The sequence below is a fragment of the Rhea pennata genome, chromosome 22 (genome assembly GCF_028389875.1).
Source record: "Rhea pennata isolate bPtePen1 chromosome 22, bPtePen1.pri, whole genome shotgun sequence".
NCBI lineage: Eukaryota > Metazoa > Chordata > Aves > Rheiformes > Rheidae > Rhea > Rhea pennata.
This window is the reverse complement of record NC_084684.1, coordinates 7,396,799-7,424,254: the sequence shown is the minus strand read 5'-3', so window position 1 is coordinate 7,424,254 and position 27,456 is coordinate 7,396,799. Positions and strand designations below refer to the sequence as shown.

At 38.5% G+C, this 27,456-nt stretch overlaps 1 protein-coding gene across 1 annotated transcript in view; it reads right to left on the bottom strand.

Moving 5' to 3' along the window:
• Nucleotides 1-27,456, bottom strand: part of PLCH2 (phospholipase C eta 2) — a 95,414-nt gene that overhangs the window by 20,722 nt on the left and 47,236 nt on the right. Inside the window, 12 exon segments of the mRNA XM_062593243.1 lie at nucleotides 619-716; nucleotides 1,325-1,425; nucleotides 2,488-2,580; nucleotides 3,075-3,233; nucleotides 5,776-5,883; nucleotides 6,768-6,939; nucleotides 8,912-9,032; nucleotides 9,854-10,057; nucleotides 14,383-14,476; nucleotides 21,620-21,790; nucleotides 24,445-24,574; nucleotides 25,659-25,902. Coding sequence (XP_062449227.1) covers nucleotides 619-716; nucleotides 1,325-1,425; nucleotides 2,488-2,580; nucleotides 3,075-3,233; nucleotides 5,776-5,883; nucleotides 6,768-6,939; nucleotides 8,912-9,032; nucleotides 9,854-10,057; nucleotides 14,383-14,476; nucleotides 21,620-21,790; nucleotides 24,445-24,574; nucleotides 25,659-25,902 — 1,695 coding nt within the window.

The following is a 27,456-nucleotide window of genomic DNA, read 5'->3' as shown; positions in this document are numbered from 1 at the left end:
TTTTTGAATCTGATCAAGGAAAGTACAATTTCTGACCAGTCTCTCTTTCTGACCAGTCTCTCTGATATTTTTTACTAGAATCCTTGATTGGTGTTAAGATTAGATACAGAAAACATAGAAAGAGGACTGAAATCTTCTAGTAATTTAATGCTAGTGTTTTATCAGATTTGAAGAAAAATCAAAGCTTTAAGATATATACAGCTTTGGAAATACCTCTATCGATTTGTAAACACGATGACCTAAAAATAGTGAATGCTCTTCAGATCATTCTGCCTAGAGCATATCCAAGTTCCCTACCTATCCCTAAGTCCCAGGATATAAGTGATGTGAAGCAAATTTTATACAAGCTAGTAAAAACTACATGTGTTACTACTACTCGTAGTAAATTTTATCTCCTTTCATGAAGCTGTCACACAACTCTAGACTCACTTTGTGGATTCTGAATAACAAGTGGTCAGCCACCTTGAAATAGTATAGCTTTACTTCTGTCAAATTCTTCACGGGATAGGAGGCAAAGACACACAAAAAAGAGCTTTTATAAAAATATAGCTATAAGAATATACACCTTTCAATTTCTGTGCATAGGAATTACATTAGTAGATTTTTAGTTCAACCTACTTTCAGTTTCAACATCATGGATGCCAACAGACTTTGTATATTTCACTAGGTCAGACAGTGCCCGGGAAAGTTTCATTGTTTTCTTCTGTCGATTTATCCTAGACAGACAAAACAAAACAATTTCCCATAAATTGAGAGAGAAACTTTCTCTTCTCTATTTAAAAAAAATCAGGGTGAAGAAATAAAACAAAGTTTTCTTCCACCAAGGAAGAACTTAATATTTTTATACCACATACAGCCTCAATGTCAAAGCACAGAAGCTTTAGAGGCAAGAGCATGAGTATACAGAACAAGTAACTCCTGCTCTTACACACAACTGGCAGACATAAGGCCTGCTAAGATCTGGTGGGGAGGACTCTAAATTGCTTAGACCAAAGGGTGGGACATCAGTTTATTCACATATATTCGTACTTTTCAAGTTAACAGGATTTTATTTAGTGCAAACAGAAATACTTCTTAAATCTCAACAGAATAACAAAGAGATGCTCTGATCTTCCTCACTTACATTAAGTTGTCACTCACAGCATACCTACCAATCTCCCCAAAGATGGCATAAAAATATCCAATTCTTACATAGCATTCCTGTCATATGCCTGCAGACACTCTTCAACAAATTAGCTTGCCAAGCTGAAGTGTATCTATTTACTAGGTACATTCATGTACTCATATTTTTAGACACAAAACTGCCAAATCACAAGTTACAAACCTGCTGTAATGTACAGAGCTCCTGGCTAGATTTCCTTGAGAGTCCAAATCATCTTCACCCTCTTCCAGACTTGTTGCCTTTTTCAATTTGCTTCCTTTTTTCTGTGCCATAAGGAAATAAAACCATTATGTACAATGGATATCAATATTCAAAAGGGAGTTGTTCTTTACTGTAGAAACTAGTGGAGAAGAAAAATAAACTCAGGCAGTTAAAATGGTCTATAACTAAATGGAAGAAAAAATTTTCTGGGTTTGTTCTGAAGAAGGGTTTTCAATGAAAGAATCAGATAAGTTACTGACAAGTTTATGGTGTAAGAAAGGAAGTATGAGACACAGATTTGGGGAATTCTTTGTGGTAACATCAAAGTAGCTGTTACGATGTCCACAGCTTTCTTATTGCTGGTACAATTTAATGTGTCTGTAAATACATATTAGCAAACTTTCAGCATTTTGAGGGCATTATTAATTTTGAATATGCATTTTGAGATAATTGCTCTTATTTTGAGAAAACATCCAGTTCCTTCCCCTGAAAAAAGCAGGATCCTTTGAAAGGCCCCAGTAGGACACCAAAAAATTGGTATTCCTACTTGAAAAGCTTTGCCCTGAGTATGAAATATTGCAACTACCAACTAGTTTTTAATATCATGTCCATCTGATCAGCATTTGAGCAGTTAGAAACAATCCTGCCATGTTATGCCAAGAAGTATGTTACTTGCAGAAAATATGAAATGACAGTTTTTTAAATACTCTTCAGTTTAGCAGAATGATACACATGCCCATGGGAAAGGCTCAGCCTAAGGTCAGAACCTTTTTATAATGGAATTATAGATCCTCACATAAAAGGTGTTTTCTACAGTGCCACTGCTACTACTAGTACTGTGTCTTGCAGAGAAAGTAGGATAAAAACAGTTATTTTAGCTAGTTACACTGCAATTCTAAGTTATTTGAAATGGAAAATGTAAATTCATCTTGGATAAATTTAGACTCTGATGTAAATCGAAACAAGCTGTTATGCACAATTAACCAGTTGTCCTGCCTATTTAATCACTAAGCAGTCTGATAGCAAGCCTCTTTCAGACAATGCAATTATAACATTCCTTCCCAAGAAAAGTTCTATTCAAGGGTCCACTATTTAGTGTGGATCTAATCTACTGAATAGCTTACCTTCCGTTTAGAAAAGCTGCTCATCAATGATCGACTGTGCCGTTTGTTGGTATTAAAGTCCTCCACAGATTCGACATCATCCTCAAGTTTATTCTAAGGTGATCAAACAGAAAATAATGAATGGTAGCAGACCAAATAGAATGCTGCAGACAGCACTTTTAAAGCACTTTTTTATCACAAAGAGCTTGGACAGTAATTCATCCTAAAGTGTCAACAAAACTTGACCAGATTAATGCAAACATTTTTTCTATAAGCTGAGTACAAAACCTTGTATCACAGATATAATTGACATTGTATTTGTCCACAGGCACTTCCAGAGTAGACAAAAATCACATAAATACCTACCATCTATATGCTAGGAAATTTTATTTTGAATCTGGACAAAGTTGGGTGCCCCCAAGCCACACACAGTCATTGACACAAGACCGTTTTGTAGCTTAGCATTTGCAAAGTAAAGTTTAACAGCATTTTTTTCTGCCAGGAGGTGTGACTGAAATCACATGGTTTTACATAGATACTCCACAGTAACCATTTTCCTAATCTTTTTGTGGCTCACAAATGAGTGAAGCACAATAAAATATATTCACCTTCTTAATATCTGATTTTTGATCAACCCTCCCTGATGATGGCAGAGTAGTGATTGTAAAATTGTTCGGATCTTCACAGTCACGGATTTTAGATTCTTTTATCAGTGAGTCAAGTTTTTTCTTTGCTATATTCTCCACCCTCCTCCTATTGGTAGATGCCTACAAACAGAACAGAAACATTAAACATTATTAAAAATATTAGTAAGCCAACCAGGATTAATATAAATTAAAATGCTATGTGCACAAAAAAGAAAAAAAAAAAGCTCTAATTAGAGAATGTCAAATAACAACAACTTCTTCATTGGCACAGTGTGAAGCAATTACCTGCAGCTCAATACCAGACTTAACAGAAGATACACAGACATGTGAAACCCTAAAGTAGATACTAGATCTAAAGTGTGAACAGGTTATCTGAAAACAGATGAAGTAAACTAAAGGAATTCTTCATTGGTTGAAAGGAACCAAGACTGACCATTAGCAAAGCTATTCAGATGACACAGGCATCTGTTACAAGCCAAGGATGTGCCAACATAATTAATACTGAGATGATTCATCCTCCTGAACTGGATTAATATATGTTATGTTTTGCAATATCTATTTCATGAAAAATTCACCTATTCCATTGTGCTGTTTAATAAGCAATTCTTCATTGAAATTTAATTGTTAAAGATATATATGTAGAGTCTGACTATTTCTCATGCATTGGGGCTGATGGAAAGTATTCATATGCTGAGTAAAGGCTGATTCTGCAACTACGATAGATGCAAGGTTCAACTGGATGGAATAGGAGTAGCTTTAGAATCAGGATTTCGGTAGTTCAAGGGCAAAATTTAGGAGAATTCCTGTTCCCTCCTTCTGGGTAGATCATAGCCTGTGTGAAGAAGAGAGGGAAATTAAAATAGAAACTTCTTTTCATCTTTTCAATTCTTTTTCATTCACAAGGCCTAGAATCACAATTTCAGATTTTTTAAAATGTAAAAGGTTTTATTTCTTCAGTAGGCCTTAAAAATTCCCAGTTAATTCTTTCAGGAAACAAGCTATGATCTTCTGAGCTCTTAAAGTTTGGCTTATAAATAAAAACAGATGTAGCAAATCTCATACATTAAGAGAGCAGTAAACCTCACAGCAAAGTGAACTGTTAGTAAAAAAAAAATGAGGTCAAGTCTTCAGTGAAAGTAACAGACTCAGCCATAAAGTTAGCTAGTAACATGTTATTAGGAAGAATGACACTTTCTTCCTAGCATTCATCTCTCTATCCATTTAGTGAAGGAAAAATAAACATCATTGGCCAGCTCTTTACTAACACCATATGTGTGGGCTGAGTTAAAGAGAAACATGGCAAAAGTCATTTCTAGCAATGAAAGGTCCTCTAATATTTCCATTTGTTCAAGCATCTGGATCTGGATCCTCTGGAATCAAATCTTCTTCAAAATAAAATTAGCTGGAAAACCTACAAAAGCAGTGTCTTAAGTAACAGAGTGTTTCTGTTTTCAGTGGTTATGACATAACCTCCTTGTTTTTCTCCAGTTATTTGAAACACTCTGCCATACCAGGGGACACAGACAAAAGAACTAGAAAATTTAAAAGAACAAGCTGAATGAACTTTGTCTATCATAATAAAAAGTTTCAAACTCAAGAAATGGCCAATTAATTCTCTTTTTGTTCAGCTTACTTAGTTCTAGTTCCCCTGTACAGATAACTACATTGGTAGCTCCCAAGAGGTTTAGAAAAGCTTTTGGTTTGGCTTTCAACTCATTTTTTCCCCTGTTCAAAATGGTCAGTCCTTCATACTCTGACTGCTCCCATATAGGTGAAAGCATGCTCTATCACCACAGTCTGTACAATACTTTCCACTCCTCATGTGCATCATACAAAGAGTCAAAAGTCATAAAATACAGTATGTATCAAAACAATGTAGAATCTCAGAACTAAAACACTGAAAAATGCTATGCTAAAATACAATTCATCAAGATTATTTTCTTCATTATGTAGTTTACTCATAAAGAAGCTTCTCTTTTAGTTTTAAATCAAAAGGTTCATATTTATAATACAAAATGAGGAAATTGTCTGAAAGAGAGAGGATTGCAAATGCAATATATGTCCAAGGTAAACTGGTTTATGTTTTTAAATAGTTCTGATGTCTCTTTTACATTGTTTCTATAAGATGCAACGTCACACTTATTGCATACCATAAAATTAAAGTGCCAGAAGAATTTTTCTTCTAAAAGAGATGAAGTAATAGGTATATTCAGACTGAAGAAAGCAGAAATGAACATTTTCCTCCCTTTTTAGCAGTTTCTTAGAACAAAAAAAAAAAAATGAAATCCAGTACTTAGCAAACTAAAGGACTGCTTTATAACAGCAAGCAGTTTGACACAGGTAGAATTTCATCTTTTTTTTTTTTTTTTTCCTTTGCATTTGAGGAGAAGAACACTATGACATGCTAAGAATTGTAAGAGACATAACTATTTCAGATATTAAAAGACAGACACAAAATTCCAGACTCCAAGCACTAACACTAGAACTTGCGCTGTCTAGCATGCATTTTTGTCAAATTCGTCCCCAGGAAGGCATAAAACCTTAAAAAATTTTGATGAGTCCCAAAGATCTCATCCATATTCCAAAGAAGACACAAAAGGCTCCTTCTCATTGTGATGGAAAATCTTAACATACATTTTATTCAAATGGTCGCTTAACTTACATCTCCATTCATTAATTTACAATCATCATCAATCTCGTCAGCACTGTCCTCATCAGACACGTCACCTTCCTCTGCATCATCACTAATGTTGGCTGGAAGCTTCTTCCCCTAGAACATGGAATGTTTACACAGACAGGTTAGCATGCAGCTCTTGCTGTGACACGGGGAAAAAATTGCATCATCCATGACAAAAACAATATCCTAGGAAGAGTGGAAACAATAATATTCCAAGGAAACACTAAGGTTTAATATGTGCAAAGACACTGATCCAGGATTCTGTATAAAATAAACCTATCACCTCTCATCTTTCACCAGAGAATGCCCAAAAGTACCAAAGACAACATCTCTAACTAATGGCTTGAAAAAATGTTAACCTACAAAAAATACATACAGAAAGAACAAGAAAGAGTGAAAGGGAAAAAATGAGATACAACATTTTCTAATCCATGGGAGAACAATCAAACATTTAGGATAGAAATCCGTAAGTTTTGAGCAAAACTTAAGCAGATACAGAAAGCACAGAGCTTATAATAAGAGCCAGCCATATTTACAGTAGCTTGGGTTCAAAGCAGAACTTCTCAAATGAGAATAGGTATTTGTTAAAATCTCTTCTGTATCTAGTAGAATCAGACCCAGTAAAGGATTCTAAGTGCTTTTAGATTCAAAATGACAATGGAGAGAGTGAAGAATGGTACAGTAAGGCAGAGTTGAGTCCTTTTTTTAACAAAGCATCATCAGAGATGTTAGCAGCTTTAGAGACTATAACTGGTGTGTAGGCAATTCCGTTAGCGAAAGTCCACACTACAAAAGATCCCCCAAATGAACAACAAACTGAACAAAAACAATCCTCTTGGTGGTGAGTGACACAGGCAACAATAAACTTCTCACTAAAACACTAACTTGCATGACACAGCTGTGTCTATATAGCTCCCTTATAATAGAATTTGTAATCATTTCAAGGAGAGAAGGAGCAAAAACAAATAGGCTTTTACCTTAACAAGTATCTTCCCTTTAAGACTTGCTGGTGAAGGGAGCTTGGTAGGATCTTCACTGTGCACTGAAGACAGATCCAGTTTGTCTCCCAGGATTTCTATAAGATACTGCGCCATCTTCTTCTGCTGAATGACACTGCAATGGTTCTCAATTGACAAGATAACAGGGTACCTGGCAGACACATAAGCAAGTATCATTAACTGCAAATTTAGCTTTTATAGCACTGAAGAAAAAAACTGTTACCACTGTCTGAGCCATGCCTGTAATAGGCACCACTACTAATGAAATCCAGGGAGTTCAGTAAACCAGTTTGGACACAGGACTGATATCCCACTACTCAACTCAAACTGAATAGTCCATTTTTGACAGCCACAGGATAATTAAATTTCTGCATTCTGACTTAATGCATTTTTTCCAGAGCACACTTTTCACCTTCCTACACTGAGTCCTGGTGTCCACTTCCTATTATGTTTGAACAAGCCAATCTTGAGCAAAATGTAGTCAGTGCCTTCAGCTCTCCTCCCTGAACTGTCCTTCACAGGCAAAAGTGATTAAAGGTTCCAAGAACTGAAAAGATCCCCAGATGGGCTTTGTCTTAACCTTCCCACTTACAATAACCAATGGAGAAACCTGTCATATTAGCTTTTCTGCAAAAATCTCTCTAGCTGGCAAAAGGGCTGTGTCATACAAACAAACCTGCAGCTTTTGTTCATAAAGGCGGAGCCTCTTCTACAAAAACATTAGACATTTCCAGATCCACGTTTTTAGTGTTGTCATTTATTGTTGATTCTCCAGGTTGAGCCCCAGGAATCACAATGACTGATTTCAAAGGCATCAAGATAAGACTCATAAAACTTATATATATGAGTGTGGTTGGTGCCACATATCAATATGGTGAAGATGGATTCCTGTTAAATTTAGAGATGATGCATTTTCAGGATGAGCACAAAGTAGGAATTATGAATGATACATTATTTGCAAAGTAAATAAACCAAATAAAGTGATGTTTGCCCTGAACCTGGCTCTCAAAAGCTCCTTATTAGGAGAAATTACACCTTCAGCCAGCCAAAGCCAGCAGGACAAAACATTCCCAAGTTCAACTCATAGCATTGCCCAAAGCTAGTTCCTTAGCTGTATTTGTAACCTACCAAGAACTATGCCTCCAGCCTTAAAGTGAGAAAGAAAATACCAGTAAATCTAAAATATGCCATTTTTCTTTGTTACCAAACTCTGACTCAGTATCAATATTTATCAAGAGAAAAAAAAACTCCACACAAACAATAAATTGTAACAGAAACCTAGTTAGCCTACATCAATTTTCCAAAGAGACTTACCATAAAGTTTAAGAATCACTATTTCAGAAGCATTGCTATACATTTTGCTAGCCAGCTTTCCTTTGTTCTTCATGCAAACTCTATAATTTTCAGGCTCACAATAAGTTTATCTGGGCTAAAATTTCAATGCACGTTTAGCTCTATTAATGAAGACAGACAAACTCTGGAGACTTCATTCACACTCAGTGAAGTCAATGGAAGATCTCCATTCAGATACATTAGTTTATTAAAAAAAAAAGAGAGAGAGAGAAAAAGATTAACACGAACATTTTGACTCTTGAGAGGCTGATAGTCCTGTCAGCTTTACAAAAGTTCTCATTTAATAATTTTTTGATCTTCTAAGCAACATGTTGGTAGAGAAAAATCCTGTTTCTCTTGAGCTGTCTGCTCTCTTCACAGCTGGGCTCCTATCTCTGTACTTCTTTGCTGCCTGACTTGCCATCTATCTTTGCAGTAACTGTCTGAGTATGATCTTGGCATCACTGAAATGTACATCCACAGATAAGTGGCTGAACTCTCAGATATTTGCTAAAAATAATCACTGTCAAAATATGTTACAGTCTCTTATCTTCTATGGATGGGACAAAGACAGCCCCAGAACTTTCTATACAATATCCCTACTCAGTCAATTTTGCCTTGTTATTTCTTTCTGCAAGTTTTTTTCCCATAGAAAATAATTTAGAATTCAAATGTCTGACTGGCTTATGCAGTTACAGGTTAGGTTTTCAAATTGCTGCCTTTACAAGGATGCCTGAGAGCACTACAGTTTATAACCTTAAGACTCAGAAGGTGGCAGCCTGAATACATACTCATTCTTGATAAAGGCATATTTGTTGATAGTTTCTATCACATCTTTGAAGAGAATTTTGGAAGTCAAAGTATATCCATGGTGGACAATTGGTTCACCGTCTGGACCATCCCAGCAGTCAACTGTAGAACAGAAAAAATGACACCCATTAGACAACTAACATCTGCAATCACTATCTGTAGAAGACTTTTGAGACCCTGCAGTTCCCTTCAGGAACCCAGCCACATAGAAGGGCATAGGTTCACTCCTACTGTTCATCTATACCTATCACTGAGCTGTGCTGAATGTCTTTTCTCTTAAGAAATTTCCCGGTCTTGAGATTCTACTGTGAAAAATGACTGTTCCCATTGGATGAGAAATCCTCCAAAAAAACCCAAATCTCCTTTAACAAGTGTTGAGGATTATTACTACAGGAAGAATTGTGGAAACCCTTTGATAGTCAGTACATTACAGATGACTATAGACAGGTGCTGCCTCTGAAAGGCACTGTAAACTTCAGAAAGATTTCACAGCAAGGCTTATTGGTGAATGTAGAGATTGCCAATATTTTGCATATGACCCTACTTCACTTAACAGAAATACCGGCTCTCCTGCTCTATCTAGTTGGAACTCTGTTCTGTTTGCCAGTTCAGTTGCCATAAGCTTCCAACAAATTATATACACCATATTCCACTAAATTGGAGCGTCCCCTCCACAAATAAATTTTTTGTAATTTTTTCTCGGTACCAGCAACACTACTCTATGTCTTATTTATTCCCACATTCAAGAAAATGTATCTGTTATATGGCACTGTTATTCTGCTGTTGCTTATGATGGGAAAACAACATTTTACTAGGCTTTTTCCTCTACTCAATTACTCTGTCTTCTGCAGAAGTCATGACTCTCCCTTCATGGAGGAAAGACAAAACCATGGAGCCTATTGATGATTACTTTTGATCTTTACCTTCTACACAACGACAGCCAGATTGTAGCACCCATGCGTACATGTCCATTCTAGACTGAGACATCAGTTGATCCCCTGTGAGGTAGGTATTATGTGAAGAGGTAATGAAATAATGACTCAAAGGATAACTCATGTCCTGATTCACTTGGTAGTGTTCTGGGTTGAATATGTCCCCTGACGGACTCCGCATGTAATTAGTAAAACCTGTAAATGAATTATATAACAGTTAGTACATTTTTTCCACCTCATTGCTGTGACCTTTCTAGACCACAGCATCAAAAGGTATCCCTACATCCACTAGCACGTTCATGAACACGTGAAGCAAAATGAACAAATAAATAACACTACTATATCCCAATAATTTGTCACAATGAGCATCTGCGATGTTTGGTTTGGAGAACTACTGTTTAGGAAAAACAATCCGAGACTTGACATGTATTAATACTAGTTGTTTTGTTCATTTCCCTGCTCTGCCTTTCTTGAAAATAGGACTGCAGTTAATCCGAACCTGATATTTTAGGTTTATAATTCAAAAGATTCTGCTGGGACATTAAGTGACATGGTTCAAGAAAGCCTCCAGAAATCTGTGGTTGTATCCTGGTATTGCTTATCAGTGAGATGAGTTAAAAGATGAATGTTATTGCACTGCCTGTAGATAGTTTCCACGGTCCCAACATAGCTTGAGGCAAGGGAGATTCTCTCCCCTCCTCTATTTCTCCTAAAAACGGCAAAAGAATGTCACCACACAAGGCAGACTATGCACTGGGATCTTTAACCCACAGCATTCTATATCTGGCTTGTACAAGCAATAATCTCTAATTTTGATAGGACACCAAGACACCACATGCGCAGACATGCATGTGGATAGGAGAGATCTGCAGCTTTACAAAAGCCATCAGAGCTGAGGACACACATTTGATCCCACAAGGCAATACAGACACATGAATGGGTATGAATGGGAAATAAAAGCTTTACTATTTCACAGCTCTTTAAGAAGTGCCTCTAAGTGTAAGCAGTATGCTTTTGCCTGAGTTGTATCAATCCGAGAAATAAACAAGTCTTTAGTTTCCACAGCTGTTATATTTCAGCCTCTCTATGCAACTCCCTGTTTGTCTTATGGAAAAAGGAGATCTGGAGTCTCAGTTATGCACAAAGACAAAAAATTGACTCTGTGTGTGTGTGTGTACACATGTGCACATACGTATATATGCATGTACATATGTATAATTTTGCAGGTAGAATTAAAAGATTACTAAGGAATTAATGCTTACTCCACCAGAATTAACTGAGAAAGTATATGACAAATTGTCAAAAAATATGTAGTTAGTTCATCTAGATTTTCTGGAAGCAGGAATCTTTTCACCAGAAAATTGTTTTCACCAAATCACACAAAACCACAGAATAGTTGCAGTTGGAAGAGGCCTCTGGAAATCATCTAGTCCAACCTCCCTCCTCAAAGAGGGCTCAACTGGAGTAGGTTGTTCAGGGCCTTGCCCAGTTGGATTTTGAGTAACTCCAAGGGTGGAGACTCCACAAGCTCTCTGAGCAATATGTTCAAGCACCCCCATAGTTAAAAAAAAAAAAAAAAAAAAATCTCTTATGTTTAAATGGAACTTACTGTGTTATTATTTGTGCCCTTTGCCTCTTGTCCTTTCAGTGGACACCAGTGAGAACAGTCTGGCTCCTTTTTCTTTATTCCTTCCCATCAGGTATTTATACTGATTGATAAGATCTCCCATGAACCTTTTCTTTTCTAGGCTGAACAGCTGCAGCTCTATCAGCTCCAATCCCTTACTTATCTTCCTGGCCCTTCACTGGACTTGCTTCAGTATGTTTGTCTCTTTTACTGGGGTGCCCAGAACTGGACACAGCACTCCAGATGAAGTCTCATCAGTGCTGAGTAGAGGAGAATAAATACCTCTCTTGACCTGATGCCAATGTTCTTCCTAATGTAGTGCAGGATGCTCTTGGCCTTCTTTGATGCAAGGCAAATTGTTGGTTCACATTCACCTTGTTATCCATCTCAGGTTCTTCTCTGTAAAGATATTTTACAGCCATTCAGCCCCCAGGAGGTACTGGTGCATGGCGTTATTCCTTCCCAGGTGCAGGAGATTGCATTTCCCTTTGCTGAATTTCAAGAGTTTCCTGTATGCCCATTTCTCCAGCTTGTTGAGATCCCTCTAAATGCCATCACAACCATCAGGTTCATCAAACACTTCTCCCAGTTTTGTACTGACTGCTGAGGTCGTACTCTGTCCTATAACTTCCCCTTTACAAATCCATTCTGACCACTCCCAATTGCCTTCTTGGCCTTTATATGTTTGGAAATTACTTCCAGGAGTTTGTTCCTTCAGCTTCCTACGGATTCAGGTGAGGCTGACTGGCCTGGAGTTCCCACATTCTCCTTCTTGCACTTTTTGAAGATAGGATTGACTTTTGCTTTCTCCTAGTCCTCAGGAATCTCCCTTTATGATCATGACCCTTCAGAGATCTTTGAGAGTGGTCTTGCAAAGACATTGGCCATCTCCCTCAGCACTTATTGATGTATTCCATCAGGTTGCATGCACTTATGTACGTCCAGTTTGTTTAAGTGTGCCCAAACCTGATCCAACCTAGGGTAAGTCTCCATTGTTCTAGATTTTCCTACTGATCTCAGGAGCCTGGGATTTCTGAAGACAAATCTTACCAGTAAAGATTGAGACAAAGGAAGCATCGACTATCTTGGCCTCTATCACCAGGTCCCCTGCCCCACTCAGAAATGGGGCCATATTTTCCTTAGTCTTCCTTTTGCTGTTGACATACCTCTAGAAATTCTTCTTGTTGCCCTTCATATCCCTATCCAGATTCATCTCCAGGTGGACTTAGGTTTTCCTAATGTCATCCCTGCACACTCAGATAGTGTTTCTATATTCCTCCTGGATAACCTAACCTTGCTTCTACTTCTCATATGCTTCCTTTTTATGTGCAAATTCTGTCAGGAGCCTTGTTCATCGATGCATGCCTCCTGTCACATTTTCTTGAATTCCTGCATGGGGAAATAGACCATTCTTGAACTTGAAAGAGGTGATCCTTGAAAATCCCATGATCACTGAAGTGAAGACTTTCCATGACCTTAACACACCCAACCATTCCTCCCTGGTGTTTAGGTAGCAGGTCCAGTAGAGCACCATCTTTAGTGAATTCTTCAATCTTTTCTGTTAGGAAATTATCATCAATGCACTCTAGAAATCTCCTGGATTGCCTTTGCTCTGCTGTGTTGCCCTTCCAGGAGATACTGGTGTGGCTTAAGTCTCCCATAAAGACTAGAATCTGCAAATGTAAGGTTTCTTCCAGTTCTCTCAAGACACCTTATCTCCTGCTTCTCCCTGATGAGGTAGTCTGTAGCAAACACCCACCACAATGTCATCCATATTGATCTGATCCCTAATCTAACCTGTAAGCTCTCAGCTGGCTCATCAACTACTCCTAAGCAAAGTTTTTATAGACCAGGCTATCTTTTTAAAATTTTACTTTCTGATTTGAAAAGCCTAGCCTGATTGTTTGAAACTGTTTGAAAAGACTAGCACGATATTCCTAGCTATGAAGAAGGCAGAATAATGAACCTGAATCTCCATTATTTATATGACTGCCAACGGACTGTACAGTACTACCAAATCAAAGCATGACTGTGTCAACGTCTACACTCACTTTGTACTAGTAAAAGCTTTAACATAATTTGAAAGCAACAGAGAATTTAATCTGAGAGCAGGAAAGACCTGAACCCATTCTAAGCAATCACCTTTATTTGAAGAAAAAAAAATCTGACATGACATACTAGAAACTACCTCCTTCTTCAGGCAGTAAACCAAATTACACTTGCCATTTTTCACTATGCCAACACACCCACAAATGTATAAGATTGATTTGTAAACACAGTCCTAGGACCTCTGCATGCAATCTTAAGTCCTAAGTAATGTAACCCTGTCCTTGGAGTCAATAAGATCTGACTGAAAGTTTACCATTTACGGGAGGGGATTTAGAATCAGCCCCCAAAATAACAGGCACTGTAATGCTGGTACAGCATCTTTATATTCAAAGTGAAGCCATTAGTGCCAGAGGTCATGATAGCATGCTTCTGGAGAAACTTCATTTACCATCCTGCTTTACATGTTTACTCTGAATCGGGTAACTCATTTTATTAAAGATTCAATACACATTTACAGGCATACAAGAAGTATTTCCAAAGACAACTATGATAACCATGGGACTAAATTCTACTGTATTTTTCCAAAAGCACAAATTAGACACATCCGGGTCCTGTGGACCTTCAATGATTACTACTTCATCATCATATGCACCCTTAAAAAACTTCTAAGGAGTACCAATTTCACTTTAGGTTCTCCAGTAAATAATAGGCATGTCAAAAAATGAGGGAAAAAAAACTCTTTATACAACATGATAAACTACATATGATGCAAACAAATGGATACTCTCACAAACATTTAATCTCTGTTATCCCTCTCCTACAACAGCTACATCAGCCATCTTACCGTCAATCCCCAAAGCTCCCTCCTTCTTGTTCTCCAAGCACGGTTCAAACTTGCTGACAATTTCCATGCAGTGTTCCTTAGTCACACTGGTCATCTGTAAAAGTAGCAAAAATTAAATGGAGAACTTGTTAGCTATCAGTTGCAGTTTCTCGGATCTCTTTTCCTTGTATACAGTTCAACAACCATTCAGATTATTCATTGTGACACCAGGATTTCCAATTACCCAGTGAAATTCTCACTCTTGCCAGTCAGTGTCAGATCAGATAAGAACTAAACTGCTCAGTGAAAAGTTTCTGTCCTATTGGCAGCTGCCCCATTGCAGCCAAAAGACAGTCAGAGTTCTGCTTTGTAGGTCAAATCTGATTAGTGTTGTTAAGCACACATAGCATCTGAATAGAACAAGCTTTGTCACAAATCAATAGGATTTCTTCTGTTGTAGGATTAAAGAATACATTTGCATTGTCAAAGGGTTTTTACTTTAGAATAAAACAACAAAATGGTGGTACTTTATGCAATGGACAGAAGACTCATTTATAACTAGTAAGGTAACAGAGGGTCAGGAGATACTGCTCTCAGAAAGCTTCTTGAGGAAATCTGCTAACTTCATGATTTCCTTACATTCTAAATTAGAAAGGGAAATACATGTTTGAAGATGTTAGGTTTTTTTAAAAAAAGAGAGGGAAGTGGAAGAAAAGATACTGTACCTTTATTAAAACAGAATTATAAAATGCCAGACAAACAGCATTATTTAATATTCCTATTATTTATTATTAATTTTTCATTTAATTATTACTGCTGCTATTATTTAATACTCCTGTCTGGAGTCGTCCAGCAACTCCTTTCCAACAGACACTGTACATGACACACATTAAGATAAACCCTTGTTGCCAGAGCGGACTACCATTAAACTGGCTAAATTGACAATGATTGTCAACATGGAATCTTTGCTTAGGGAGAAATTAAACCACTAGCATACTTGCTACAAGACCAATGCTTTTTCTAGTAGTAATTTAAAACCTAATAAATAAAAGTGAAAAAGAGGAAGAAAAGAACCCTAACCTTCTATTTGCCCATTCATTACAGATTGGCTGGGTTCAGAAGGACAAATTCTGAAACAACAAAAGGCTTTTCTGGTTCCTTTAACATTTTGGCCCTACAGAAAAAAATATAGGTATCACCTGGAAATCCACTCTCCGTGAGATTTTGAATTCAAATTCCTCAGCAAGATTTTTACCAACTGCATGTCTATAACGTTGCTGCCGCAACATTTTTTAGTTCTGTTTTGCTGGTAAGCTTCAAATGAACAAAATGAACACTTGTTTTTCTCGTACATATTATGCAACAAAGAACAACATCAGGCATGGGTGAGAAGCCCTAAAGACATGTATTATCCATGTCAATGATTAGATGAGTTAGTTAGGGTCCTATGTCTAGTGTTCATTTTCCTCTCTCACCACTAAGATCAATAGACCAAAGAAATGGAAATACATCCCACTTATTTAAAAAGATGAGTGCAAGAGAAAGGTGACTTTTCTGTTTATTCATTTCTTAGACAGCTCTTGAAATTCCAATGTAGATTTATGACTACAGGCATGCAGTTTCAGAAAAGATTATGAAAGGGAAAAAGCAGAGCCAAGCCAGTGCATTGGTTCATGAGCTGACTGTATCTTGCTGCCCATACTTTTTCTTCCTCACTTCAAAAACTTCCACAAGTGTCTAGATGAGAGTTCATAGCATTATAGGATTTCTCAGGTTGGAAGGGATCTTATCTAGTCCAAACTCCTGCTCAAAGCAATGTCAGCTATGAGGTCACTGCAAGTAGCTGAAGGCTTTATTCAGTCTGGTCTTGAAAACTTCTGAGGATGAAGCCTCTCTGGGCAACCTGTTCCATTGGCTGATATCCTCATAACACAGATACTATATATATTACCATTTTCTACTCTGCCAAGTTACCATGAACCAGAAAGACCCAAACTTGTCCTGACCAAAGGTATTTGTGATAGATGTGCAAGTGTACAAGGTTTGCATCAATGATGCACGATGTACCATACACGCAGAAAGAAGAAACCTTTTCTTTCTGCCATTAGAAATAAGAATATACCAAGACTAGTCTCCTTTTCAGAGAAACATATATGAGCTGTCAGCAAATGGGCTCCTGTGACCCTGATGTGCAGCATTGACTGATGGACAAAATTACTAACATGACTGAAGTAGGCTAGACCCCTTGTTAAGTACAGTAACACAAGTGGATACATTTACTGCAGCATAGTACATAGTTTGTTGGCATTTAGCTGAATGTGCACAGTGTGCAAGTGCACTTCAATACTTGAACAGCAAAGCTCGAAACTATGAATTAATGTCTCTGAAGAGTGGTACGTCCCAAATTCATGAGCAACTTTAGATACAATAATTGTCATAATCTGCTGGCTCCTGTATAGCGTATTACCTGGTTTGAGAGACTAAAAATACCGTGCCTGTTTCAGGTAAGTGCAATGGGAAAATACAGTCTTTAAGATCATTCCAGCTCTGAAATGTTAAGCACTAAGAGATTACTTACTATACTATCATATAGCCTCAGAATGTTTTTCAAGACATGAAGAACTGTCAACAACTCTTCAGAAAACAGAATCTGCTACTTTACAAATTGAGAAAGTCAGACAAAATTAGTAACGCCTTGTCATGAACTATGCATTCATAGTCCAAAGCAGAGCCACAAAGAACATCTTTGCACAAGGCTATTGAATACTGGAAGAAGACTACATCCAGGGACACAATAAAAGACCCTACAGGAACAAGAGGCAGTGGGAGCAAAGTGATTCAAGAAATAGTCATAGAGAATCACAGAATCATGGAATGGTTGAGGTTGGAAGAGACCTCCGGAGATCTCTAGTCCAATCCCCCTGCTCGAGCAGGGTCACTTACAGCATGTCAGACAGGGTTGCGTCTAGGTGGGTTTTGAGTATCTCCAGAGAAGGAGACTCCACAACCTCTCTGGGCAACCTGTTCCAGTGCTCTGTCATCCTCACAGGAAAGAAGTTCTTCCTTATATTCAGGCGGAAGTTCCTGTGTTTCAGTTTGTGCCCGTTGCCTCTTGTCCTGTCACATGGCACCACTGAAAAAGGGTTCAGCCCCATCCTCTTGATTCCCTCTCTTAGGGTATTAGTATACATTGATATGATCCCCTCTCAGTCTTCTCTTCTCCAGGCTAAACAGGCCCAGCTCTTGCAGTCGTTCCTCATAGGGCAGATGCTCCAGTCCTCTAATCATCCTAGTAGTTCTATGCTGGACTCTCTCCAGTAGCTCCATGTCTCTCTTGTACTGAGGAGCCCAGAACTGGACACGGTACTCGAGATGAGGCCTCACCAGGGCTGAGTAGAACGGCAGGATCACCTCCCTCCTCCTCCTTGCAACACTCTTCCTAATGCATCCCAGGATACCATTGGACTTGGCCACAAGAGCACATTGCTGGCTCATAGTCAACTTGTTGTCCACCAGGACTCCCAAGTCCACCTCTGCAGAGCTCTTTTCTAACAGGTCAGCCCCCAGTCTGTTCTAGTGCATGGGGTTATTCCTCCGTAGGTGCAGGACCCTGCACTTGCCCTTGTTGAATTTCATGAGGTTCCTCTCCACCCAGCTCTCCAGCCTGTCCAGGTCTCTCTGAACAGCAGCACAGCTCTCTCATGCATCAGCCACTCCTTTCAGTTTGGTATGGTATCATCAGCAAACTTGCTGAGGAGGCACTCTGTCCCTTCATCCAGGTCACTGATGAAGAAGCTGAACAACACTGGACCCAGTACCGAACCCTGGGGAACTCCACTAGCTGGAGGCCTCCAATTAGACTCTGCACCACTGATGACGACCCTCTGAGCTCTGCCATTCAGCCAGTTCTCAATCCATCTCACTGTCCACTCGTCAAACCTACACTTCCTGAGCTTATCCAGGAGGATGTTATGGGAGATGGTGTAAAAAGCCTTGCTGAAGTCAAGGTACACAACATCCACTGATCTTCCCTCATCTACCCAGACAGCCATTCCATCACAGAAGGCTATCAGATTGGTTAAGCGTGATTTCCCCTTGGTGAATCCATGCTGACTACTCCTGATCACCTCCTTTTCCCCAACATACTTAGCGATGACATCCAGAATGAGCTGTTCCATCACCTTACCAGGGATGGAGGTGAGGCTGACCAGCCTACAGTTACCTGGGTCCTCCTTCTTGCCCTTTTTGAAGACTGGAGTGACACTGGCTTTCTTTCAGTTCTCAGGCATCTCTCCAGTTCTCCATGACCTTTCAAATATGATGGGAAGTGGCTTAGCAACAAAATCCACCAGCTCCCTCAGTACTCGTGGGTGCATCCCATCAGGGCCCATAGATTTGTGGGCATCAGGTTTGCCCAAAAGATCTCTAACCCGATCTTCCTCGACCAAAGGAAAGTCTTCCTTTCTCTAGACTTTCTCCCTTGCCTCCAGGCTTGGGATTCTTGAGGGCTGCCCTTAGCAGCGAAGACTGAAGCAAAGAAGGCATTCAGTAACTCTACCTTCTCTGTATCCTTCGTCACCTCTAGTGGGCCCACATTTTCTCTAGTCTTCCTTTTGCCACTGGTGTACTTGAAGAAGCCCTTCCTGTTGTCCTTGACATCCCTTGCCAGACTCAATTCCAAATGGGCCTTAGCCTTCCTCGTCACATTCCTGCATACTCTAATAATGTTCCTATATTCCTTCCAAGTGGACTGTCCCCTCTTCCACATTCTTTGTACTTTCTTCCTCTGTCTGAGTTTTGCCAGGAGCTCCTTGCTCATTCATGCAGGTCTCCTGCCCCCTTTGCTGGTCTTCTTTCTCCTTGGGATGCACCGCTCTTGAGCTTGGAGGAAGTGATGCTTGAATACTAGCCAGCTCTCCTGGACCTCCCTTCCTTCTAAGGCCTTAACCCATGGGATTCCTCCAAGTAGGTCCCTGAAGGGGCCAAAGTCTGCTCTCCTGAAATCTAGGGTTACACTCCTACTTATTAGCTTGCTTCCTCCATGCAGGATCCTAAATGCTGTGATCTCATGGTCACTGCAGCCAAGGCTGCCCCCAACCTTCACGTCTCCAACCAGTCCTTTGTTTGTTAGGACAAGGTCCAGCAGGACACTCCACCTCGTTGGTTCCTCCACCAACTGTGTCAAAAAGTTATCACCAATGTTCTACAGGAGCCTCCTGGACTGTTTGTGCCTATCTGTGCCAGCAGATATCAGGGTGGTTGAAGTCCCCCATGAGAACCAGGGCCTTTGATTGTGAGGCCACTTCCAGTTGTCTGTAGAAGGCCTCATCGACTTCCTCTTCCTGATCAGGTGGAAGATCCCATGATTATGGAAACCAAAACCTTGTTGCCAACACCAGCAGTGCAGCCGATTGCTAACTTGGAAAATCCATCTATTCCTTCTCTTATCCTTCCCCCTCATTGGTAGGATTGAGGAGAAGAACATCTGGGCTCCCAGACCCTCAACTACCATACCCAGAGCTCTGAAATCCTGTTTGATTGTTTCCAATTTGCCCTTGGTATCATTAGCACCCACGTAGTAGTCTGATGTGTGGACGAGCCTTGGCAGTCTTTCGATGACATCTCATATACAAGCCCCTGGCAGGCAGCAAAACTCTCTAGAGACAAGAGGTCATGTTGGCAGATAGGTGTGTCCATCCCTTGCAGCATGGAGTGACCCACAACTACTCGTCGCCTCTTCTGAGTGTTCCCGCAAGGCACAGGGTCTGTTGGCCCAGTCTCTTCCCTTGAAGTCATGTCCTGGTTCTCCTCATCCTGGAAGGCACTAAATCGGTTCTTCAACTGCAAGTCCAATCTTCAGGAGGAGTAGTGACCTTAACCAAACAGTTTCTAGCCTTCTTCTAGCCCACAAGATTAAAAGGTAATTGTTTCATTTATACTCTCTTGAGCAAAGTTGGTAAAATAGAAGTAGCTGCTCACTTTTCACATGCATGACTAACGTTCCCTCTCCTTTAAAAAGCCAACACATCCTCAATGGCAAACAGAAAGATAATGTCAGAGAAACAACCAGCTCACTAATTACAAATCTTACAATGATGCCCAATTACAGAACTTTTGTTTGTCTTTCTCCCTTCCAAGTATAGCTTATCTAGTCCAGTAAAATTCATCAGAGAATAAGCTAAGGTTATCTAGGCAACAAGGCTCCAAGCCTTTTCTCTTCCTGTTTAAAAATCAAAGCAGCTGATAGATTCAATACTGCAATGTTTCTGACATTTGCTCAATAACCACTCCAGAGTCAGCAAATCTTGGAACATCTTTCCTATTTCAAACGGCTGAAAAGGAGTTTGATAGTCAGTTTCGTTGAACTATATGAAATCTGATCTGACTGGAATTATCTTGTCATGAGGCTGTTGATTTTGAAAACCTGAGATGCATTCAGAATAAAGTGTATATATACAGTATCTATACATGTTCTGCCTGGTTCCAGCCAATTGATTCATACACTAAATATACACAAAATGCTGTGAGGAAAGAACTAAGAATCAAAACAAAATGCAAGTAGTCAGTATGTCCTGAATGATTTCTCTTAGTCATGAAAAATCCAAAAGCTATTGGGGGGGAAAAAAAAGCAAACACCAAACCCCACACAAAACTCAGAGCTCACCTGCTTAAAAAAAGAAATAAGAAGCTTTATTTAAAGCCCAGTACCCGAGAGCATAGTAAGTTATGCACAATTTGATTAGATGGACCATTTACAAGTACGTGAAGATCAATGTGCTAGGTGAGATACACAGGTGTAAGATACAACCTTGATAACTGACATATTTAACCAATTTCTGCTTATTGAATCTAAACAGGATTTAAATTTCTCCAGAATAAATAGACTCATTATTGAGATGTGTCAGTGGTGTTACATTTCATGCCAAGAACTCAGTAGCATTCTTGCTTATCTAAAGGTCTTCCCATTTTTGGGCATAAAAACCCTGAACTCAGATAGAATAAAGCCTATTGCCCTCAGTATTACAGAGTTTTTGCATACAGATTTGGACTAGCCTCAAGATTACCTGTATGACCTTATTATAACATAAAGTGCCGAGGTTTGTTATAATTTGACTGACTAAAGTTCCTCTCCCTTGCTGTCTTTCATTCTTTACTTGAAAGCAAACAATGAAAAGGCCACTTGTAAATGACATGCTGCGATAACAGTATTTCAGGCATCCACATTCAGACTGCAAGTCTCTTCCCGGTTTTGGCCTACCTTCTGCTCAATCTCAAGAAAACGTCTCAGGTCATCTGTATCTAGGTAGTCCTTGTGGTTACTGTAGGTGAGCATTAGCAGGTACAAATCACGCCGTGTTGACATCATCTTGTAGAAGGCACAGAATTCATCAAAGCCTAGCATGCCCTGGTTATCATCTGTATCAGCCTCCTGCATTACACAACAATAAGACAATGAGATATTCAGCTGCACAGCAATAGTCTGAAGAAGCTTTAAACAAACTCCTGTATCAGAATAAAGCAACAATAGGTGGATGCTGCCTGACATGGCTACTCACTGTATGTTCTGCTAGAGTAGACTGATTAATCAGGCTGATGCTTGTCATATGAAAGACTGTGCCCTGGAAGATAGAACAGAACATGCATGTCTGGAAGAAGTATCCATTCATATTTTCTCTTGAAGATCATTAGAACCCAAGTCATGCTAAAATGAATTTTATGGCCGTTTCCTGGGAGGATGCCTGTTAAATCCAAAGCCATAACTAAAAAGAGTTGTGAGTATAATAATTTGCTAGAATATAAAAACTAAGTCAAAAAGACAGTAAATGACACTGTAAAAACATACACATATTGGTATTCTTTATTTTGGGGGGTCAGTTGCCTCAGCCTGTGATGTGCACCACTTCAGCTCTATTAGCAGTACTATCTATCTACTGTGTGTGAGTACAGATGGAATTTCTCCCAAGAAATCTTGCAATAGCCTGATCACAACAGGATCCACCACAGGATATAGTTATTACTACTCAGAGGAGAAATTTTGTAGTTACTATGTTTCTTAAAGGCCTATTCCAAAAAGCATGAAAAAAATGAATGAAAAGAAAATGCTGGGGACAGATATAAAAAATGAAAGCCAAAACTTTTCTCAAACAGGACAGACAATGCTTGAATATTTTCTGATGTAAGGTTCTCCAGCATTCCCTAATTTGTTTGCAAAAACTGAATTGTCAGCAGGTTGCTTTGCTCACCTTTGCTGTAGACAGGAGGTTTAAGATCAGAGAACTAAAAAAAAAAAAAAAAAAAAAAAAAAAAAAAAAAAAAGTCTAATCTATTCTATTCTTTAGTGAATCTCCTTCATGTAGAAAGAAAAGCAATAAGCGATCATTTTCTTCATGTACTGCCATACAACTGCGGTTGTATCAACTGAGGAAAACGCTGAAAATAAGTTCTCAGCACCATGGACAGCAACACAGAGGCCTTCGCAAAACATTTGTGGCCCGCATAGAAACACCAATTCACAATTGCATAGAAACACCAATTCACAATTATTTGCCCAAGAACAAAGTATTACCATAACCCTAAAATTTATTCTTAAGTGCCCATAGAAAGAGATTTTTAAAATATTAACACTGATCCACAATTAGCCTCCTCTTTCCCCAAAGCACACACTGCACTCGTACTCTACTGTTCAACCTTGCCAGACCATGCTATTTCATTTCATTTCCACAGTCTAATAACTTCAGCAGTTTTAGAGCCATAATTATTATTTTTGATCCTTAACATCACAAGAAAATCCTACAGATGTAAATGTTCTAGCTTAGTAATTAAGATTACTATTAATAATAATCTCTGCTATTTTTGTCTTACAGAAGTAGCACAGAAAAATAAGTAAACCTTTACAAACCTATAGATATTATTAACTGTATGTCATTTAGCCTATACTTAGCTGTTTCTGTTTTGTTTCTTTATCATATATGTATAGGCAAAAGTACAGTCTCTTTTTTTTGGATCATTTGCATGGCTGAAATTCAATTAAGAGAAAAGTATCAGTAAACCAAGGTAACAAGGGAAAAAGGTATCTGGTTTAAAGGGGTCTTCACTTCCAAACAAGAAAAGGATGGATATAACCGCTATTATGAATAGTAATGATTATTAACAAATCACCAGCGTATGATGCAACACCTGCAGACGTAACAGAGAAAACATGTAAATGTGACTGTGTATCTGCAAAAATGTAATTTTTTGAGTGATATGAAAAAAAAATGAAGTAGTTAAGTGTAATTTTTTTAAATGTGATAAATTATACTTTCACACTATATACCTTCACTGTGGCTTTACAATACTGGAACTGGGAAGACCGCACCTTCACGTAGCATAGTTTTAAATATATTTTAGAACACCTATGTATAAATTTCTGGTCTTCAGATGGGTAGAAAACCAAATGTTTCCCAATTATGGAGATGTCAAAACATTATACAGGTGTATAACATATAATCATGTATCAGACCAAATAAAAATGTGTTTTGTTATAAAAGAAACAATTAAGTGATTTTAGAAACAAACAGCAGGAGTGTTTCTGAGACTGGAGCCCTACGCCAGTAACGACAGGTGGCCCAGCAAGGTGGAGTATCTGAGACCACCTTTTTGGAAGGATAACAGCAAGAGGGAAATACGTGAGTTAAATATGAGTAGTTATCAGTTTTCAATCATCAGATAATTGTTTAGATCAAATTTTAACCAATGTGAATATGAAATTTATCCTTTGGCTTCTAATGAGTCTGTAATCATTTATGTGGGATCCAGCTATGTTTGCACGCAGAACCAATATTAAGAAATGACTGAAATCACCTCAGTGTATATCAGCTGCCTGATAATACATATATATATAATGCAACTTTAATTGAAAGGTATGATTCTATGAATAACAATTTATTCATTTTGTGTTTCCAGAGATCTTTCTAATTTGTCAAATGTACTATATAGCATCTCTCAGCAGAGTGGAAACAAATCACCTGCAGCATTTACCATCTCCCCTGCTAGTGTTTTCTTTAAAAAAAAAAAGAAATAAAAAACTTTCTCATTTCTTACCTTAAACATTTCCTTGACTTTTTGTCGGGGCAGGTTCACATTCAGTTTGTGCATTAACTGGAGTACTTCATTAATACTCAGATTCCCATCACCATTTTTATCTGCCTCATCAAAGGTCTGTTTCAACCACATTGAACAGGAGTTAAGGAAGTGTATGGAATATCAAGGGATATTACTGAATGTTATTTAAAAAAAATCTTTTGAGACTTTAAAACTACATAGGCAAATTTTCAGGCTAGAAACTAGAAAAACAACTATAGCTAGGATCTGTGAAATAAGACAGCTTTATATCAGTGTGAACTAAACTTGTCAGCAGGAATTCTTCCAAAATCAGGGTAAAATAAAAATCTGTATTCTAAAACGATGCAAGTGTATCATTTTAGAATACAAATGTAAAAGTTCTTCAAGAACTTTTAGCAATTCCCAGAACCTCATCTTGCTGATACTCAATAACTACACATTTTTATTTTTATTTATTTATTTATTTGTTTGTTTCTTTATTTTGCCTATTAGGAATTCAAGCTCTTGCAGTCTTCCTATCATATCACGGAGTGACAGCATCTTGCAAACCTTGCTCAAGAGGTTTGCTTAGGCTAGGATCTCAAATTACTTAATATTTTCAGGTTGTTCTTAAACTCAAAATAGGGCCCTTGCAAAATACTATGATAGCTGATTACACAAGTGATACCCAGCAACACTTTCAGCATCTTAGCAGCACTTATGGGCTATAAGTCTCATAAGCAATACGGGCATGATATCATATTAAGTATACGTGATTTTTTTCATGTTACAAAAAAGTGCAAATGAGGCTGAGGATGAAAAAATATTCAAGGTAATACACAATACAGCTCTACCCATATGTTTTTTCAGCAGCAGTTTCTTGACTTTCAAAGGTCAATATGCAAGACATTCTAGTTACGTACACTTCCAGCACAGAATGAGCAAATTGAAATGTTGTGTCATATTTTGTTCTGTAAAACCAAATAGACAGCTTTACACAGCTGACAGAAAGCATTTTTCAGTCCATTCTCCATTCATTTCTAAACCTGGCACATACCAATCCTCTTGAAGAACTTCTGTCTATCTCTGGAAACTGGGAATGCAATAGAAACTATTTTGAAACTTTGAGCCTAGTGCATACTTCTAACACAACAAATACTTAAAGGAATTTTTGGAATCTAATCACTAGACACTCATATAGCATAGAAGGATATTGGTCTCTGGTCCTCTGACGTTTTGACAGGCTGTCTTCATCACTGATCCCTGCCATCAGATATTTTAGCCCTGTGATCCAGGTGCGTGCTTCCTCTCCACTAGAAGATACTAGATCAAGAGATTCCATGTGGTCTCCATAGTAGATGGTGAAGCAGCAGTTGGGATCAAAACTGCCATCAGCATACCGCTGAAAGATCTCTGATCGCTTCCCCTCACAAACCTCCTGAATAGAGTCGATAGAGACTAGAATGATAAACGTATGTGGCTCATTAGCAACTGTGTGTAGAAGAATAGTCATGCAGACAGGTTTACAGTAAGACCACAAAGAAAGGGAATCCCTTTTTGTTTGTTTGAAGGAAGTCATTTCCTCTGATCACACTGCTGAATCACATGGCTACTTAGCCAAACACATAATGGAAGAGCATACCTTACAATTCAAATAAAAAGAAAAAGCATTTATAACAAAATTAGCCTACGTAAGCACCACACTTCATAGCCTGAGATTGAAAAGAGGCATGAGACAATATGCATATTAATGTAATAGGATCATACTTTTAGCTTCCATTTCCTGGATTATACTTTTAGCTTCCATTTCCTTAAGACAGTGTATTCTCTTTTTTTAGTTTATTTACAGTTCCTCCCAAATACAAGCAAACTGGAGCCTTTTCTTAGTTATTTCCCTAGATATGATCCACTGTAATCAGAATGTACATAATGTATTCATTGATAAATCATAAGAAATAAAAATATTGTTACTGATTGAGGCACCAAATCATTGGAATGACAGGGAAATCTATTAGAGGGAGCTTTTTTTTAAGGTTTAGTTTTATTTCTATTTCCCTATTAAGCTCATGTACAATATTACCAACTTTCTGCACTGCAGAAGCATCAGGAAGTCTCAATGAATATCAGAACCCTCTGGTTCCAAGCATGATAAGTGGGCACATCTGTCTACATGTATACCTTTCTAGTAACCATGGTGCAGAGATCCTTCACCTAGCCCCAACATGAGCTTGTAGCTCAGTAGAGTTCACTCTGCAGAAACATTGGACTGCTTCTGAAGGTAGAAGAGTTGTATTAGTATAGACTGGCCCTTTGTGCAAGTTAGCCTTTCTTCTAGTCTGGAATCACTACAGCTACACAGATTCTGGAGTTCATGCAGTCCTTCTTCGTTTGAGTATCTCTATGTGTTGTGCCCTGCTGTGCAACCACTGATTATTCCTGAATCTGACACAAAAACATACTGTCAAACTAGGAAATGGGTCAGATTTTCAGTGGCTCAGTAATCTCCTATTGCTTTCAATATCAGTGACAATCTGCTCAAAAACTAAGGGAACGACAGAAGGAACTATTATTCCCATTTCACAGATAGTGTGTTACAGAGAGACTGATTAAATATACTAAAAAGCTTGAATTTGGGGGTTTGTCAGAGGTCATACAAGCAAAGCTGTAAGTGTCGTAGGATCAGAACTTTCAAGACCCAGCTTTAAATTTAACCATAAGGCTAGTACACCTCTTAAACTTACATCCCCTTTAGACAGCAAAACCATGAACCATGTCCAGAGATAAAGATAAGACCAGTATGTGTTTTATAAAAAGAAAACTGTAAGAACAAGTTGGTCCCCTCAGCTTCTGGTGTCCTTTTCCACCAGTGCAATCGTTGCCAGATATCTTATCTCCCCTGTACTATTCCCTTGCCAATGCAGTTTCACACATCTCTTTAACCAGCTTCTATTAAATAAATGGCTGAGGTCCTATCATATTACGGGTTGCAACTTGTGACTATGAAAAAATAAT